We start from the raw sequence: 17,493 nt of genomic DNA, 5'->3' as shown, positions 1-17,493 counted from the left end.
ACAAACTAGTCATTTCTTTTCCGGCTTTTAATTGAGCACACAAAACTACCCGAGCACTTTAGAACAAGTCCACAGGGCTAGTTTTTATACCCAAAACAATAACCATAACACACTTGGTACGTATCATCTGAGAGTGACAATGCAAGCTCACTCCTGGAGCCACATCAGGAATGTAGCAATAAGAGATCATCTTGTTTTCCAAACTCTGATCCCAAAATGTGGAGTAGGTTTTCTGGGAAAGCAGCATTGCTCTTGTATTGTACCCCACGAGGCCACTAGATTGCTCCAGAGTCATGAATTCACATTCCAACTGGGGTTTCAAACTTGCACTGAAATTATTATAGCCAGATCTGGAATCTAATTGCCTTTGGTAGGTCTCCCATGAGCTGAAATGGTAGTCAGATGCTGAATAGAACACAGGAAAAAGAAACGAATGAGCCTTATCCAACATCCTGGGAGACTTTGCTGAAGTTATATAGCAACTATTTCAAACTTAAGAAAAGAGATCGAGTTACACTGGGCACTGTGGATCGTGTGTGAAAATTTAACTATAAATCAGAATTTTCTTGCCTGTAATGAGATTTATACATTGCAAAGAAGCAAATTTTAACAGAGATTCTTAGTCCTAGGTTTTTTTTTCCCTTGTGAAATACCATTTATATTTTCAATATCTGAACCAAACGAGGGTTAAAAGTCTACAAATATGAAGAACGGAAAATGTAGTAGCCTATGTACTTAAATGGAGACATGGTTTCTTCCCTGTCTGCTTGTGTTGCTCGGGTTCCTTATCATGAATTCGGGGCTCATAAACCCTCCTTAACTCACTGGGAATGCTGTTAAGATGAAATTAAAAAATATATAAATGAAAGCCTCCTTAAACTATAAAGTGGGAGTAAGTATTAGTTATCATCATCATTATTACTGCAATTAGAAACTTCCAGCTTAACACATGAGCACATGACACCATAACTAGGTGGAAAGATAAACACAGTGGCAGAGGTAGCAGGTAGGTGTTCTTGGTTTATTTGAAAATCCCACTTTTAATTCCAGGCTGTGGACAATTTTTTTTAATACATATATACCGAAATTTCAGAAAGTGGTTTAACAATTTTGAGTTGTAAAAGCCCAGAGCTTAAGACACATTATAAACTTAGCATTTAAACATATTACTAAGCATCTAAATATTTCTGATATTTTGAAAAAAAGATTGCAAGGTGACTGTACACAGGATGGTATAAAGAAAACATAGTGAACTTGAAGTCATCTACTTTAGCAGAAGTCAAAATAGCTGAACAGTTACATAGCGTCAGTTGACTCAATATTTCTATTAAAGACATCAGCTACAAACAATTCCTGCCTAACATTTGAGCAGGATTTTAACCTTACACATGTTAAAATTATTCTATACTATTGTTATGTTTTCTGTCATGTATTTATACCCTCTCCAAGGTGAAGTTTCAATAAGCAATGATATAGTCATAGATGAGAGAAAGGAGTAAAGGCCTAGAAAAGTCACAAAGCACATAGTCACTACACAAACAAGTAAATGTTGGAGATAGTAAGAAAATAAAAAAACAAAAATGGTTACTTTAAATTACTAGTAATTTCTGATGCTCAAATTGATTCCTGTTTTTCCTGGCCAAATAAAATGAGTTTGTACTCTACACTAAATAATGGACATGCATTTTTCAGTGCATATTCTCCAAAAGTTGTTTCATATACATTAATAATAAATATAATTAAATATCACCAATAATAACTGTATTTCTACTAAAGCCCGGGACTGCCGATAAGACTCAAAAGTGATTTACTTTTCTGCCCCCAAAAGCAGAAAATTAGGGCTACAGAATACAGTACTTCTAGTATCACAATACTTACTCAAGATAACAGAGCAATAAAATCATTATCAAGTGTTAGAGGGGAAATAGAATTTACAGTCTGTGTACTACTACATCTCATCATTCACCCAATCTCTAAACACACAAATTATATACCTACTTAATACCAATGTGGAGAGTAATCCTAGTGAGGTTAAACAATTTGTCCTACTGAAAAATGCTGATCAGTAGCAGGTCTGAGACTAGAACCCAGATTTCCTAATGCCCAGGTAAGTGCTCTTTCTACCACACTGCACTTGCTCTGGTACCTCTGTAGGGTTTTCAGTGTTTAAAACAACAGAACAAAGTACTTAGAACAGTATCATTTTAAGTAAAGAGTAAAGTGGTCCTAAATGTCCTTCAAACTCTTCTGCTAGTTCATCAGCACCTTACATTTATAAAAACTACATGGAATATATTTTTAAAATATACAAGAGCTAATGTATCAATTTAAGCATGTTAGGATTTAATGCTGTGAACGGCACAATTCATATTTTGTTTTGCCAGCACTGAAGCAGAATATTCCATAGAGGTTGTCAATGTGAATTAGCAAGTGAGATAACAGATGTAGTGCTGGCATTTTCTGTAAAAGTAAAATGACACGGAAGCTGATGTGGCTCATGTAAATGATGCCTAATAAATCAAAAATACTTATGTTTAACATGAACTCAAACTTGACCATTTTTGCTAGCTCTCTTAAAACATGAATATTTCTGATAAGTGACTTAAGTCAATTGTGCATTTTATTTTTTTCTCATTTTCAGTAAAGGAATGATAGCATATTTGAGAGTCAAAAGATGTGGACTAGGTCATGAAGTTCCCATTTCTGGATATAAGTGAATCAAAGGAGTCGAAACAAATGATCTTTAAAATCCCTTCTAGCTTTCAAATGAAGTGACTCATAATTAAGCACAACAAAAACGTCAGCTTTTAAAATATCTGCAATGAAAAGCAAATAATAGGAAGAAGGGAGAGGTGGCCTCTTAACCATTGAAGAAATTAGGCTTCACCTAAGGGCTCAATGTTTAACAGTAATTATATAAAGTCACAAATAAATATGGCCATGAGAAATTTCAAAATCAAAACTGTACCTAAGACCTATAACATGACTAGTTAATACTGGATTTTTCTTGGGCTACCCATAAACCTTGGGGTGTTCTGTTCTTTTGTTGTTGTTGCCCAGGCTGGAGTACAGTGGTACGATCTTGGCTCACCGAAACTTCCCCCTCCATGGGTTCAAGTGATTCTCCTGCCTCAACCTCCTGAGTAGCTGGGATTATAGGCACGCGCCACCACAGCCAACTAATTTTTGTATTTTTAGTAGAGATGGGGTTTCACCATGTTGCTCAGGTTAGTCTCGAACTCCTGATCTCATGATCTGCTCACCTCGGCCTCTTGAGGTACTAGGATTACAGGCGTAAGCCACTGTGCCTTGCTGGGGTGTTTCACTTTTAATAGGCTAGGAAAACATCCAGGTCAGAAGTTACTCCTGCAGGCCTGCCCACGCCCAGCCAACCAAGTTGTTATTCCAACTCCCACTGGGCATAAGCATCTGCCTGCAACATGAACTGCAATGCTGAATATATTTAGCTATGAAAAACTCTAATCTCTGATTAATGTGATTCAAAGGTTACAAATTGCCCTTTAACAGATTAAACACCACATGACACATTGTCTGATCCTTGGCAGGAGTCCCCCACACAGCAGTTTTGATGTGAAAATTAAAAATAACTTAATTATGAACACATAAGTCTAATGTTGTTGGTTGAACCTATATAAATTATACCTTTTCAAAACCTATACAACTTATGTCATTTCCAGCTCCGATTGTCTGAAATTAAATAACATTGTTTGTCTTACCTTCTGTAGGGTGAATGGCATCCAAGAAGAGTTGCTTGTTTGACCATTTATCCCCACTCCCTAAAAACAATGACAGAAAAGGAGAGAAAAGTGAAACTCTATTATTAGTAGATACCCACACTACAAAAACAAGATGATATACAAACTAACTTTTGAAACATCACACAAATGAAACTTAATTTTATTTCAATTACTTGATTCTTAAAATTGTATTTGCCAACTAAAATAATGAGGCTGTACAGAAAATGGATTAAAAATAAAATTTTTGTCTTTTACGAAGTATAGTGTTGGATTATTTCTGTAACTTTAATCAAAGTAATCTGAAGATCAGTAAAAGAGAATGAAAAAAGCTGATGTTTTCACCTAATGAATAGTGTTTCTTTCCTGGAAGCAGAAGAAAAAATAATATCAACATACAAAACAAAACTAAGAAGCTGAAGTGGAAGTGAAAAGAAAGCCCAAATTAAGTAAAAGGTTACACATAGGAACATACAGGCACACATGTCTACACACAGGAGACAGCTGCATTTAAAGCCTCATTCAAGAAACACGGAATGCTTCACATCTGGCCATGCAAGTAGGATGCAAATGGGCACTGGATGAGTTGGTTTATGGCACTCACGACACTAACATGCAGGGAGATGCTAAAGAAAACCTGACCTACAGAATACTTGGCTGCACTGAGCCAGATGGGAAGATTTATCTTTTATGTGAAATAAGAAAAGGAGTCCTGCACTGTGGGAAGAAAGAGATCTTAAGATGAGCCCTGCAGAGGTTTAAAGGCTCATCAAGATCATACCAATGAGACAGACGTTCCGAGTAAAGAGGGGACAGAGTGCAATCAGTCTCTACTGCCTTTTCAAATAACAGGCATGTGACTGAAGGAGGTTGGAAGAAGAGCCTGGCAAACGAGAAGGGGGGGAAAAAGAGTCAGGTTACAACTTAAGAGTGGAGAAAAGGGTCCACAAGAATCCTCAAGTGTCAGAGGAAGTACAGAAACGGTGGCACTTTCACATGAATAAGAAACTCTTAAGATTTCATGAAGTAGGAAAATGTGGTCATGGTATGAAGGGCTGCCAAACATGTGAAAACCAAGAATAGTCAAAGAAAATAAATGGATAAGTGGTCAAGAAGACTGAATTGCAAAACGCACCAAATACAGATGAGAAGAAGCAATTTTAGGATTCATATGGGGCTCTGAAAATAGAGACAAATATGGATTTGAATAGGAATCCAAGTGAAGGAGATTTGCAATTAGCTGCAGAGTCCAGAAAGAATGAAAACACCCGCGTCAAGAGCTGATGGCATTGAAGCAAGCACAGGAAGGACAAGGCAGACGCAGTGCATGGAAGCATTACTCAAAGATGAATCACAATGGAGGTGACCAAGAACCCTTCATGGAGGATGGAGGGCACCAATACCTTTTTCCGGAACATTGGGCTTCTCCTTTTTGTGCTTATATTTGCTGACAATTTTGTGGAATAAGTTCTTTTTCTGAGACTGGAAAGGACCTACAGACAATATTAATATAAATATATTTTAAATTCACAATGTTTCATAAAAAAATTGTGTATTTCTCAACAATTCCACCCTCCTCCCTCCTATGGAATAAGCAAATTGAGTCTCAAGAAATGTCATCTTGCATCTTCACTTATTTAAATGGTGCTCAACCCCCTTCTTTAGGCTTATTTAAACCCAGTGAGATTTTCCTTAGAAATGTATTGGGCAAAGCCTCCATTAGGGCTGGGACTCCCTAAGCAGAAACTGCAGATACAGTGAGTAGAAACAAACTACAACCAATAACAGCAAAGTGGCTAGAGTATGTAATACAGAAAAGATTTTACTTTAGACTCCTAAATACCATGAAGGAAAGGATGGCATATGTATTTTATATCTCCAATGAAACTGCTTTTCACAACAAGGATAGCACTTTCAGCACAGCAGTTGACCTGACAGCATTAGACAGCTTTCTGGCCTTTTCTGAGGATAACCTAGGAAGAAAAAAGTGACTTAAAAATTGAAAATATTTGCCAAAAAACTTTATTCTGGGTGGAAGGGGGAGATGTTTCAGATTCTTAGTTTTTTCAGATAAAGAAAACGAATTGAGATTTTCTTCAGTGAACAATCAGAAATACCAGCAACAGCGCTGACCTCCCCAAAGCCCCTGTGGCATCTCTCCACCTACCAACAGTTGCAACTACACGCTCTGCCTTCTGGCCACAGGTGAACCATCTTACACTCCCATCTGGTCAGTTCCTCCACCCGTGGCATAGCCCCACCATCCTTGTCCAGCTCAACACCATCATTTCTCCCTCTCTAATGGGCCATTCCACCAGTATACAAACATAATTTCTCTTAACGTAGAAAAGAAAAAGGTGGCTTCTAACCAAACTTCCCTCACATCACTTACTGCCTTAGTTCTTCATTCCTCCTGTAGCAAAAATTCCACAGAAGGGTTGCCCATGCTGTCTCCAGTTTCTCTCTTTCCCTTCTTTCTTTCTTTTTCTTTCTCTGTCTCTCTCTCTTTCTTTGAGACGGTCTCATTCTGTCACCAGGCTGGAGTACAGTGGCATGATCTTAGCTCACTGCAACCTCCACCTCCTGGGCTCAAGCAATCCTCCCACCTCAGCCTCCCAAGTAACTAGGACTACAGGTGGGGATCAGCAGGCCTGGCTAATTTTTTGTATTTTTTTTTTTTTTTTTTTTTTGTAAAGTCGGGGTTTTGCCATGTTGTCCAGGCTAGGCTCAAGCAATCCACCCACCTTGGCCTCCCAAAATGCTGGTATTACAGGTGCGAGCCATTGTGACCAATCTCATTCTGTCTTAAACTCATTACAACTAGGTTTCTGCCTTGCCACTCATGGAACAACTGCTCTTCAAGGGGTCATCCCAGTACCCACCCCTATGCTGTGAAGGCCAATTGTGGGTCATTACTGCACCGGCTGTTCCTGTAGCTCCTGACCACTACAGCCACACCCTCTGCCTTGAATGCCTCCTTCATTGGGCTTCTAGGATACCACCTTCTCTTCTTTTCTCTTCTCCATCACTGATCTTTCCCTCTGTCTCCTTTGCTTATTCTTTTCCCTGACTTCTTAATTTTGGAAAGCTCTGGGCTTGGTCCTTGTCCTCTTCTCTATTCTCACTCATCTGGTTATTACCTCTAATCTCAGGGCTTTAAAATAAAATAAAGTAAAATAAATAAAATAAATACCAGCTATAGGTTGAAGACTCAAAAATGCATCACCCCAGCCAGACCTCTTATATTGAGTGCATATGAAAAGTCAGCAATCTTACACTACCTTACAAGGACTTTAGAGATCCAGAGCTCCATTACCTCCACAACCTCACATCCTGTCACTCCTCTCCTTTGAGTCTCTCTAGCTGCATGGGCCTCCTGGCAGTCCCCTGTACATGTAGTCTCAGTGTTCCTGACTTTAGGATCTCTGAACCAGCCATTACCCTGCCTAGAAAATGTTATTCTCCAAGATGTCCACACGGCTAACTTCCTCACCTCCTCCAAGGCTTTACTTAACTATCTTCAGACCACTCTATATAAAACAGCAAGCCAATCCTATGCCCATCGCTTGATCTCCCATTCTCTCACAAACCTATTCTTTTAACTGATCTTTAAAAACAGCTTTGCTGAAATAGAATTAACATACCATACAATTCATCCATTTAAAGTATGCAACTTGTGTTTATATTCAGACATTTGCAACTGGCACCAATTTCTGAACATTTCATCACCTCAAAAATAAATTCCAAACCTTTCTAATATTACTCCTCCTATACCTGTATTCCCCCTCTCCCTAACCAACCTCTCATCTACTTTCTGTCTCTATAGATTTGCCTATTCTAGAAATTTCATATAAATAGAATCATATAATGTGATTTTTGATTTAGCATAATGTGTTCAAGGCTCTTCCATGCTATAGCATGTATCGGGGCTGAATAATATTCCATTTAATGGACCGTTTATTCATTCAACAGTTGGTGGGCCAGGCACAGTGGCTCACGCCTATAATCCCAGCACTTTGGGAGGCCAAGGTGGGTAGATCATGAGGTCAAGAGATCAAGACCATCCTGGCCAACATGGTGAAAACCCGTCTCTACTAAAAATACAAAAATCAGCTGGGTGTGGTGGCATGCGTCTGTAGTCCCAGCTACTCAGGAGGCTGTGGCAGGAGAATCACTTGAATCCAGGAGGCAGAGCCTGCAGTGATCTGAGATCATACCATTGCACTCCAGCCTGGTGACAGCGAGACTCTGTCTCAGAAAAACAACAACAACAACAAAAACAGTTGGTGGACATTGGGATTATTTTCACCTTTTGACTATTATAAATAACACTGTTAAAAACATTCAGGTATAAGCTTTTGTGTGGGACACAGGTGTCCACTTCTATAGGGCATATACTTAGAAATGGCCTTGCTGGGTCATGTGGTAACTCTGTGTTTAGCCTTTTGAGGACCTACTAGACTATCTAAGAAAGCAGCTGCACAATTTCGCATTCCCACTAGCAGTGTATAAGGATTTCAATTTCTCTACGTCTTTGTCAACATTTGTTATTATCTGTTGTTTTTATTATGGCCATCCTAAGGATGTGAAATGGTATCTTTCCCATTGTGGTTTTGATATGCATTTCCCTGATGACTGATGATGGTAACTGTATTTTCATGTACTTATTGGCCATGTACTTGCTATATATCTTCTTCGGAGAATTATCTATTCAGATCACTTGCCTGTTTTTATGAGCTGTCTTTTTTACTGCCGAGTTGTAAACATTCCTTGTATAGTTTAGATAAAATTTCTTATCAGATATGTGATTTGCAAATATTTTCTCCCATTCTGTGGGATGTCTTTTCACTTTCTTGGCAGTGTTCTTTGAAGCAGAGAATATTTAAATTTTTATACAGTCCAATTTATCTATTTTGTCTTTTGTTGCTTGGGCTTTTGGTATCATATTTAAGGATTCACTGCCAAATCTGAGGTTATAAAGATTTGCCCATTTGCTTTGACAGTTTCATTGTTTTAGCTTTAACATTTAAGTCTTTGATCTATTTTAAGTTAAATTTTGTATATCGTATGAGGTAAGTGTCCAACTTTATTTGAATATAGATACCCAGTTGATCCAGGATCATTTTTTGGAAAGACTCTACTGACTGTTCTCATTGGATATTCTTGGCACCCTTGTTGAAAATTAGTTGACCAAAAATGTATGGGTTTATGACAGGTTGTCTACCAATTCCATCCCACTGATTTATATATGTCTATCTTTATTCCAGTACAATACTCTCTTGATTACCATTGTTTTGTAATTAGTTTTGAAATCAACTACTACTTTTTTCTCTTTTAAGGTTGTTGTGGTTCTTCTGAATATCTTGCAATTCCACGTTAATTTTAGGTTCATTTGTCAATTTCTACAAAGAAGTCAGCTGGGATTCTAAGAGGGGCTGGGTTGAATCTGTATATCAATTTGGGAGAGTGTTTCCATCTTAACAATAAGAAGTCCTCCAATCCATGAACATGGGATGTTTTTCTATTAATTTCTATCATATTTGTTTCAACAATGTTTCGTAGGTTTCATTATACTGTACTTTTGTCTGTTAAATTTATCTCTAAGTACTTTATTCTTTTTGATGCTATTGTAAATGGAATTGTGTTCCTAATCTCATTTTTAGATTGTTCATTGTTCAAGTGTATCAAAATACAATTAAGTTTTATCTAATGATCTTATAACCTGCAGCTCTACTAAACTCATTTATTAGCTGTAATAGTTTTTTTGGTGGATTCCTTAGGATTGTCTATATAGAAAGTCATGTGATCTGAGAATAAAGATAATTTTACCTCTTCCTTTCTAATCTAGATACCTTTTGTTTGTATTTCTTACCTAATTGCCCTGGCTAGAACCTCTAGTAGAATGTCGAATAGAAGTGGTGAGAGTGGACATTCTTGTACTGTTCCTTTGCCTAGTGGGAAAGTATCCAATATTTTACCATTAAGTATCAGGTTAGCTGTGCATTTTTTGTAGATACCTTTTATCAGGTTGAGGAAGTTCCCTTTTAATCCTAGTTTGATTTTTTTTAATCATAGAAAGGCATTGACTTTTATCAAATGCTTTTCCTAGATCTATTGAGACGATCAAATGGTTTTTGTTTTGTATTCTATTAGTAGGGTATGTTACACTAATTGGCTTTTGAATATTAAAGCAAACTTGTAGTCCTGAGGTAAAATCCCATTTAGTCATGATGTATAATTCTTATATGTTGCTGAATTTGGTTTGCTAGTGTTTTGTTGCGGATTTCTGTGTTCATATTTGTAAGAGATATTGATCTGCAGTTTTCATTTCTTGTGATGTCTTTGTCTTGAGAATGTCTTGAATGTCTTCGACATTAAGGTAATACAGGCCTCACAGAATGAATTGGGAAGTGTTTACTTTTCTTGTAATTTCTGGATTCATTTGTGAAAAATTGGTGTAAATTCTTCTTTAAATGTTTGGTAGAATACAGTGGTGATGCCATCTAGGCCTGGGCTTTTTTTTTTCCAGGTACTTTAAAAATTACTAGTACAATGTCTTTACCAGTTATACATCTCAAGATTATCTGTTTCTTAAGCCAGTTTCAGTAGTTTGTGTCTTTCTAGGAATTGTTCATTTCATACATGTTATCTCATCTATTGGCTTTAGTTGTTCATAGTATTGTTTTATAATCCTTTTCATTTCTGTAGTCAGTAGTAATGTCTTCTATTTCATCTCTGATTCTAATAATTTGAGTCTTCTCTTTTTTTTCTTCGTCAATCTAGCTAAAATTTCTCAATTTTGTTATTTTCAAAGGACTACTTTTGGTTTCATTGATTTTCTCTATTCTAATATTTAATTAATTTCATTTCATCAACAACTTCTCTAATCTTTATTATTTCCTTTCTTCTGCTTCCTTTGAGTTTGGTTTGCTCTTCTTTTTTGAGTGTCTTACAGTAGAAGGCTAGGCTATTTATTTGAGATTTCTTTCTTAATACAGGCATTTGGAGCTATAATTTTCCTTCTAAGTTTTGCTTTAGATGCATCTCTTATATTCTCTTACACAATGTCTTCATTTTTATTAATTTCAAAGTACTTTCTGATTTCTCTTTGATTTCTTTTTTGATGTGACGGTTATCTAGGAGTGCATTTAATTTCTATATATTTGTGAGTTTCTCCAATTTTTTTCTCCTACTGATTTTTAAATTTCATCGTACTATTATCAGAGAACACACTCTGTCAGAGAACACACTCTGTATTATTTCAATCCTTTTATATTTATTGGTTTTATGGATTAGCATATGGTCTACTGTGGAGACTGTTCCATGTACACTTGTGAAGAATATACATTCTGCCATTACTGAGTGGAAAGTTCTATATGTTTGTTAGTTCTAGTTGGTTTGTAGTGTTGGTTCAAGTCTTTTCTTGTTGATCTTTTGCCTAGTTGCTCTATCAACCAATTCTTTTTCCACTGTACGTCTCACCTTCAAACAAATTATATATTTTGCTTATTGTTTAGGCTTATTTATTGTCTGGTTCCCCCATTATAATGTAATCTTGATGGCAGTAGGGTTGTTTTCATTCACAGATATAATCTAAATGCCTACAGTGGTGCTTAGCACATGACAGGTTCTCAATAAATATTTATTTCATGAATAAATAAAGCTCTTAATGCACTGCTTATCACAAAGTAAGAGCTCAAGAAATTACAGCTGTTGCTGTTATTACTGATACCATAAATCTGTGCAAGTGTTTTTTGATGACTACACTAAGCAATCCTTCTAAATAACCAATAGCAAATGCTTCTAAATTGGGTACTGGTGGTTTGAAACGAAACTAGAAATGCTTCCTTGTTTGCTTCTTTGGGAAAAAAGTGAGCAAAAAGAAAAGAAAATAAATTGAACAAGTACAAAGAAAATATATCACACGTACATACTACACTAATATTACAGGTGTCTCTAAAATCTGTTTGCAATCACTGCCTCATGTGTTTTATACAACCCAGGAAACTGTAGGCTGGTGGACCTGAATGATACATAGGCAGTCATGGAAAACAAAAGTAGGACAAAGGAGAAAAATTACTACTCAGGATTATAAAGATCCTAGTGATTTGCCTGCAGGAAAATAACTTAATAAAAGGGTATTGGCTCATAGGAAGAATGATATAAAGTTCACAGAAGCAAAATGATTTGATGTATGCAGTGCGTTAGGAAAGAAGAAAAGAAATATATATATTTGGAACCAATCATATTCAGAGAAATCTAAAAAGTAATTTAAAGACTAAGCTACAGATAGAGCTTGTCAATTTTAACATGAAAAAAGAATAATCATAGTAGTTTTGTATGTAGAAGAACTTCTGTAAACTTAAATTTTTAAAATTCCTTTCTTCTGGCCACCCCCCAAATTATAGATATAAAACTACTCTAAGTAAATGACAACTTCAGATAAAAAAAGAAAGTGACAAACTTGAAAAGAAATAGATAAGATCTAATTGTAGTCACTGAAAAGCAGCCATTTTAGAGTCAAGAAGGGAAAAATTTGATTTCTGCCAATCAGCATAGTGTATATGTTGGGTATTTTGTCTAAAGAAAATAAAGTCAAAGTCTGTAATAAATACCAAATATAAAGACATTTGCTATTATATTTTTTCCTTAGTCAATTATTACATTAATGTGGAAGTATCCACAGAGGAGGAAAAATGGTAGAAAGTAAAATGCAGAAGGGATTTAGAAGGAATCATTCAGAAAACACATATTCACAACTGTTCTTCACTCTACTATGATATCTCAAGCTTCCGTCCCATGTCTTTCCCTACCAAATTTCTTGAGGGAATATCTGCATCAGCTTCAGCTTCCTTATGAAAAAAAATCACTCATTGCTGGTATGCAAACTGGCTTAGGTCTCCACTTAAGTTTTTGGGCAGATGACCTGTATTCTCAAGGTATCAATCTCCTTTGCACCTCAACTTCACAGCTGGGCAGAAAACAAAAGGGCCAAACGACAAGCCGAGAAATTAAGAGGTGTGCCAGAAGGACATGATGATAACCTTTCCAGAACATTAACGTTCAAGGTTTGCTGAAAAATGAATGTTTTGGGGGTGAGAAGTTGCAGTGACACAGGAGCCACTTCAGCATGAGCCTAGCATGATACTTTTTCAAGGTCAGTGAGTAAGGTGAATTAGGTGAACCTGCTCTTTACATCTGTTGTCAGAAACAAATGTCAGGCTTAACTCTGGTGGTGGTGGCTTTTGCCCAAGTTCTATAGTTTCATGTTTTTGAACTATATATAGGATATATATAAAGAGCAAGGGTTTTGTTCTAAGACTAGGCTGCCATTTCTGTATTGGACTTGTAAGTAATGAGTAACCAATGAAAAAATATATTCCTATGCAATAATTTATAGCAATGTGCTCCCACCTGCAGGGCATGTGCCTTTACTGACTTGAATAAGTTCTCTGATTCAATCAGTCACAATTAAGTTAAGATTCATTGAGAGGGAGGAGCCATTTCATTGGGCTGGACATGCATACATTGTCAAGGAACTCAAAATTGTATCAGATATAGCTTTTATACCTGCAAAGGTGCTGCCATCATATTCCTGAAGAAATTTGGTGGCAGCAGAGACTTTCAAACAGTTATGGAGAAAGATACAGACCTCTGCCCAACCTAGAAGCTAAAATTTCCTAACAGGAGATCTATCATCACATCTCGGTTCTCTAAAACTGAAAGTACGGTTGGCTTGGCTCCACCCCAAACGGGATTCTGTCTTTTCAATCTTGTAAACCTGCTTCTTTTATTCCCACTGTGATTTTTTAAAATACTCAATGCCTTAACATTTTTAAATTTTAGTTTTAAAATGTAAGTGTGGATTGAAAAAACATAAGAAGGATCAATAGTATGTTTGATAATAGGCCAAGGAACTATGTAAAGATAGAAGGAATACGGTGAAGAAGTGAGTCTAGTAAGTCAAGATGAGGCATAATTTCAACACAATTCTTTTTCTCCATGATCCTACTTCCACTGAAAAATTACTATTCTACAGAGAACTCTGACTTCTAATACTTTCGTAAACAATGCTTCATACATTATCAGTACATGTAAACGTGTAAAACAAATCTCTTAGGAAGTTACAATTAAATTTAGACATATAATTTAAAGCTTTCCTTTAAAATGTTTTAAAATAACAGAGAGATAATTCAGAAAACGTCAAGTTTGGGCTGATTCAGCTAAACTGCATTGTGAGTTAGTTAGATTAGAATTTACTGGATAATTCATTTTTAGAAGGAAAGGGAAATCCTATTTCTGTCATCATGCTCTGTTCTACTATAACATAGCCCAAGTTGGAGGAAAGGGGTTTTAAAGTTATTTTCATCCCTTTTCATTGTAAAGTTTTTGACAAGACCTATGACATAGACATAAGAGGCAGGGCAGAGATAGTAGGATAACCATGGGAAAGATAGGAAGAGACTCCTTAGAAATGCAGATACGAATATGGAGACTACTGGGTAAACAGAGGAATAAACCCAAGCAGGTACTATGACTTTGAGATATACAACTACATAAATACATACATACAAATTTCTACTAGAAATTACATTTTAGAAAAATTCTATACATTTTACGTAAGCTGAAGTACCTAAAAAGGCACCTAGTATAAGTCATGAAGGAAAATATAATGAATATTGAACGATGACAAAGGAAAAAATAAAATATAGACAAATGGCAAATTATTAGAGGAAAAATTAGGTTTCTGATGGACATATACTCTTTTACTAATGAACTAATGATCTCATACACAATGTTTGCTCTGAATGATTCACTATGCAGAGGTGGAAAGGGTCTAGAGTCTAAGAAAATAATTTCCTCTATCCCCTAAAGATCAGGCAATTACAGCACAGCTGGTATGATAATTTCATTAATAATAACTTGTAGTCTAGTACATTGGTGCTGCTAATGCCAAATTACAATCAGTCACAAATACTATGTCTTTAGTTTGCTGAATAGATAATATATTATTTAATTTCTGCTTATTTTAATTGCATTTTGCTTCACAAATCAGAAGGCGGAACAAAATCTCATCTTGGAAGACTCCCCACAAATGTAATTATTGATATACTGTGTAAAAACCAGTGACTTTGTGGCTTGAGAGGTATAATGGAAGAGTTAAGATGATATTGTATGAAGTATAATCCAAAGCTCCAAAAAGCTATTTCACATCAAAAGAAATACTGTTAATCTCAGCTGGGAGAGAAAAATCGTATAACAGACAACTAAGACCCAAGAGAAGGTCTCATGAAAACAGATCCTAACTTCAGGGTTTTATAGCTTTACAAAAATAAATCTATTGTTACATTCCCTGAGAGATAATTCAGCCAACTTCAGAGCTCTAACGTGAATGTTTTGGTAGTGGAAGAAGGAATAACATCCTGCCCATCTATCAATTAAGTTCCATTTTATTGGCTTGTCAGGTATTTATCAGCAACTTTAAATCTAAGAATTATGGGAGCTCAAGATACTCGGCATCTTTCGGCTCATGGACTACTTTTCCTATTCCTAAATATCTCCAGGGTACAGAGACTGTCATTTCATTTGGCAATCCATTATGGTGCTCAGCTCCCTACCTGTCTACAAGTCTACTTTATTTCTATCTTGGAAGATCTTGATACAACCCTATTTTATTTTCTCAGATGAGCAAACTTGACGATGCAACAACAATTCTTTTTTAGTTCTTTATTCACTAGACTTGCTTTTATTAACCACAGAGGAAAACTGAGGTAATTCTAAAATGACTTTTATATACCTCCCTGGCTTTAATCATGAAGGGGAAATTTTCTTCAACCTTTCAGTTCTGTCTTGAGATACAGATCTCAAATTGACCCTGTTTGGTTGTGTCAATTCCAGTGTGCAAAGGGTTTTTAGGCTTTGAGGGAGAAAGGTTCAGGTTTCTCCAGAGAATAAACCATAATTTTCCCTCATCTATATACCTTAAATATTCCCTAAAATGCATGAAATTATATCTCTTCATTAATATTTATATCTGATCGATTAATCAGTCTATTTAAAATACAAAAGAAAAGAATTATTTTGATTTGATTAAATCATCCAATTTGATGAAGCAGGCAATAGGCAGCAACTTTTGCAGGATAATTAAAAGAACTCTTCCAGCAAATCCTGCTCGAGTTTGATCTTGAAAGCAACTATAGCTCAGCCACCCAAGTTCTTCATCTCTCTATTCCATGTCCTTATAGGAGAGCCAACTGAATGAAGTCTTTCGTATCTGTATGGAAAACTAGAGGTACATTTTCCCTACCAATCTTTAGCCCTTAAGAAAAATCAGAAGACAAGTTTCTCAATGCAAGCAATGTTGCCATTTTGGGTAATACAGTCATTCAGTGTGCTTGAAGGGCAAGATGTTTAGTACTCCAGTACCTGTCCCACAAATGTCAACAGTGGTCTCAGGTGATGAGACCACTGAAAATGCCCCCACCTTCTTACAGTCCCCTTTAGGAATTACAGCATTGTCACTGATGAATGCTGAGATCCATCCAAGTCATGTTGATAATTTTAAAAAAGCTTCCCTGATATAGGCAGCGGAAAAGCTGATTACTTGAAAATGAATATACTAAACAAAGCATTCTTTAAATTTAACAAAACCAATTATATATATATATATATACACACACACAAACACACACACACACACACGCACACACACACACATGTTGCTAGAGGATTTCAGGTAGTTTTATTTTCCTTTGGTCTATAATGCCAGTAAAGAGTAGTTAGCATCTACTTATCACGTGAAAAGAATGATTTACAGTCCCAGAGTTCAACCTGTTGCAGAAACAGGGAACAGAAGAACTGGATTCAACCAGCAGTTTCTGTTCAAGAAAAGGTTAACAGAAAAATTCCAAATTAGAATTCTGGAGCGCAGGAGGTTGAAGACCATGTATAACATTTTTGCAAAAGCTTAGCTACATCATTACGGGCAAATATACAGATGGAGATGCCAATAGACAGAGGCTACAGAAAATAAGGAAGAAAAAAGGGACAAAGATAACCTTGGAAAGCAACCTGAGATTCTAACTCCCTACTGCCTCAATTCCACATCCAATTACATGTCTAAAGGGAGCTAAAAGCTTAGCTGAAGGGTCAGCTGAGATTCTGACCACATGGCAGGAAGGTACAGGTCACATCTAACCTTTGCTGGTTTTAGTCGGTTCTGAGGACACATTTCCAGTCTTCTTCTTTTTTCTTGGGACAGGTACACATTTCCGGTCAAATGTAACAGGACTATACTGAGGGAGGCTGTTGAATTTTTTTTCAAATTCTTCATCCAGCTTTGCGGAGCTATTAAAAGGGGAGAGGGGAATCAATCAGCACATGACCAAATACGACACAGAAAATGACATGAAATAGATTTTAAGATATTCTATTTGAAAACAGGGTCTCTGGGAATTAGGGCATGTAAGTAAATTCTGTACAAGGAAAAAACACCTTTTCTGAAATGCTTGAGATTTACCAACACAGTTTTCTCAGAAAACTCATGCGACAGGTTATGTTATTACCTTAGAAAAGTAGAAACATCATTTATATTGGAATATTTCTGAAGTGGGGAATTTGGCATTCTCTCCACCAGCATGGGAGTTTTTCCATAGAGTTCTGTACAAAGTATACTCTATTCATACAGTTTCTCATTTTACAGACTCATATATATGTATTTATGGCAAGCTTATTGGCA

At 36.3% G+C, this 17,493-nt stretch overlaps 1 protein-coding gene across 13 annotated transcripts in view; it reads right to left on the bottom strand.

Moving 5' to 3' along the window:
* BBX (BBX high mobility group box domain containing) overlaps positions 1 to 17,493 on the bottom strand; it is a 273,350-nt gene that overhangs the window by 15,293 nt on the left and 240,564 nt on the right. For 10 of the 13 annotated variants that reach the window (XM_017870840.1, XM_017870850.1, XM_017870846.1 and 7 more), the window contains 3 exons: positions 16,954 to 17,102; positions 5,159 to 5,248; positions 3,738 to 3,797 (listed from right to left, as the gene is read on the bottom strand). In XM_017870840.1, the coding sequence (XP_017726329.1) occupies positions 3,738 to 3,797; positions 5,159 to 5,248; positions 16,954 to 17,102 (299 nt within the window). The remainder of the gene's footprint in view (positions 1 to 3,737; positions 3,798 to 5,158; positions 5,249 to 16,953; positions 17,103 to 17,493) is intronic. The other 3 variants (XM_017870851.1, XM_017870854.1, XM_017870853.1) reach the window with 1 other exon arrangement.

The sequence above is a fragment of the Rhinopithecus bieti genome, unplaced genomic scaffold (genome assembly GCF_001698545.2).
Source record: "Rhinopithecus bieti isolate Rb0 unplaced genomic scaffold, ASM169854v2 scaffold_5478, whole genome shotgun sequence".
Classification (NCBI taxonomy): Eukaryota; Metazoa; Chordata; class Mammalia; order Primates; family Cercopithecidae; genus Rhinopithecus; species Rhinopithecus bieti.
The sequence above is the reverse complement of the archived record's forward strand: the minus strand, read 5'-3'. Positions and strand labels throughout refer to the sequence as shown.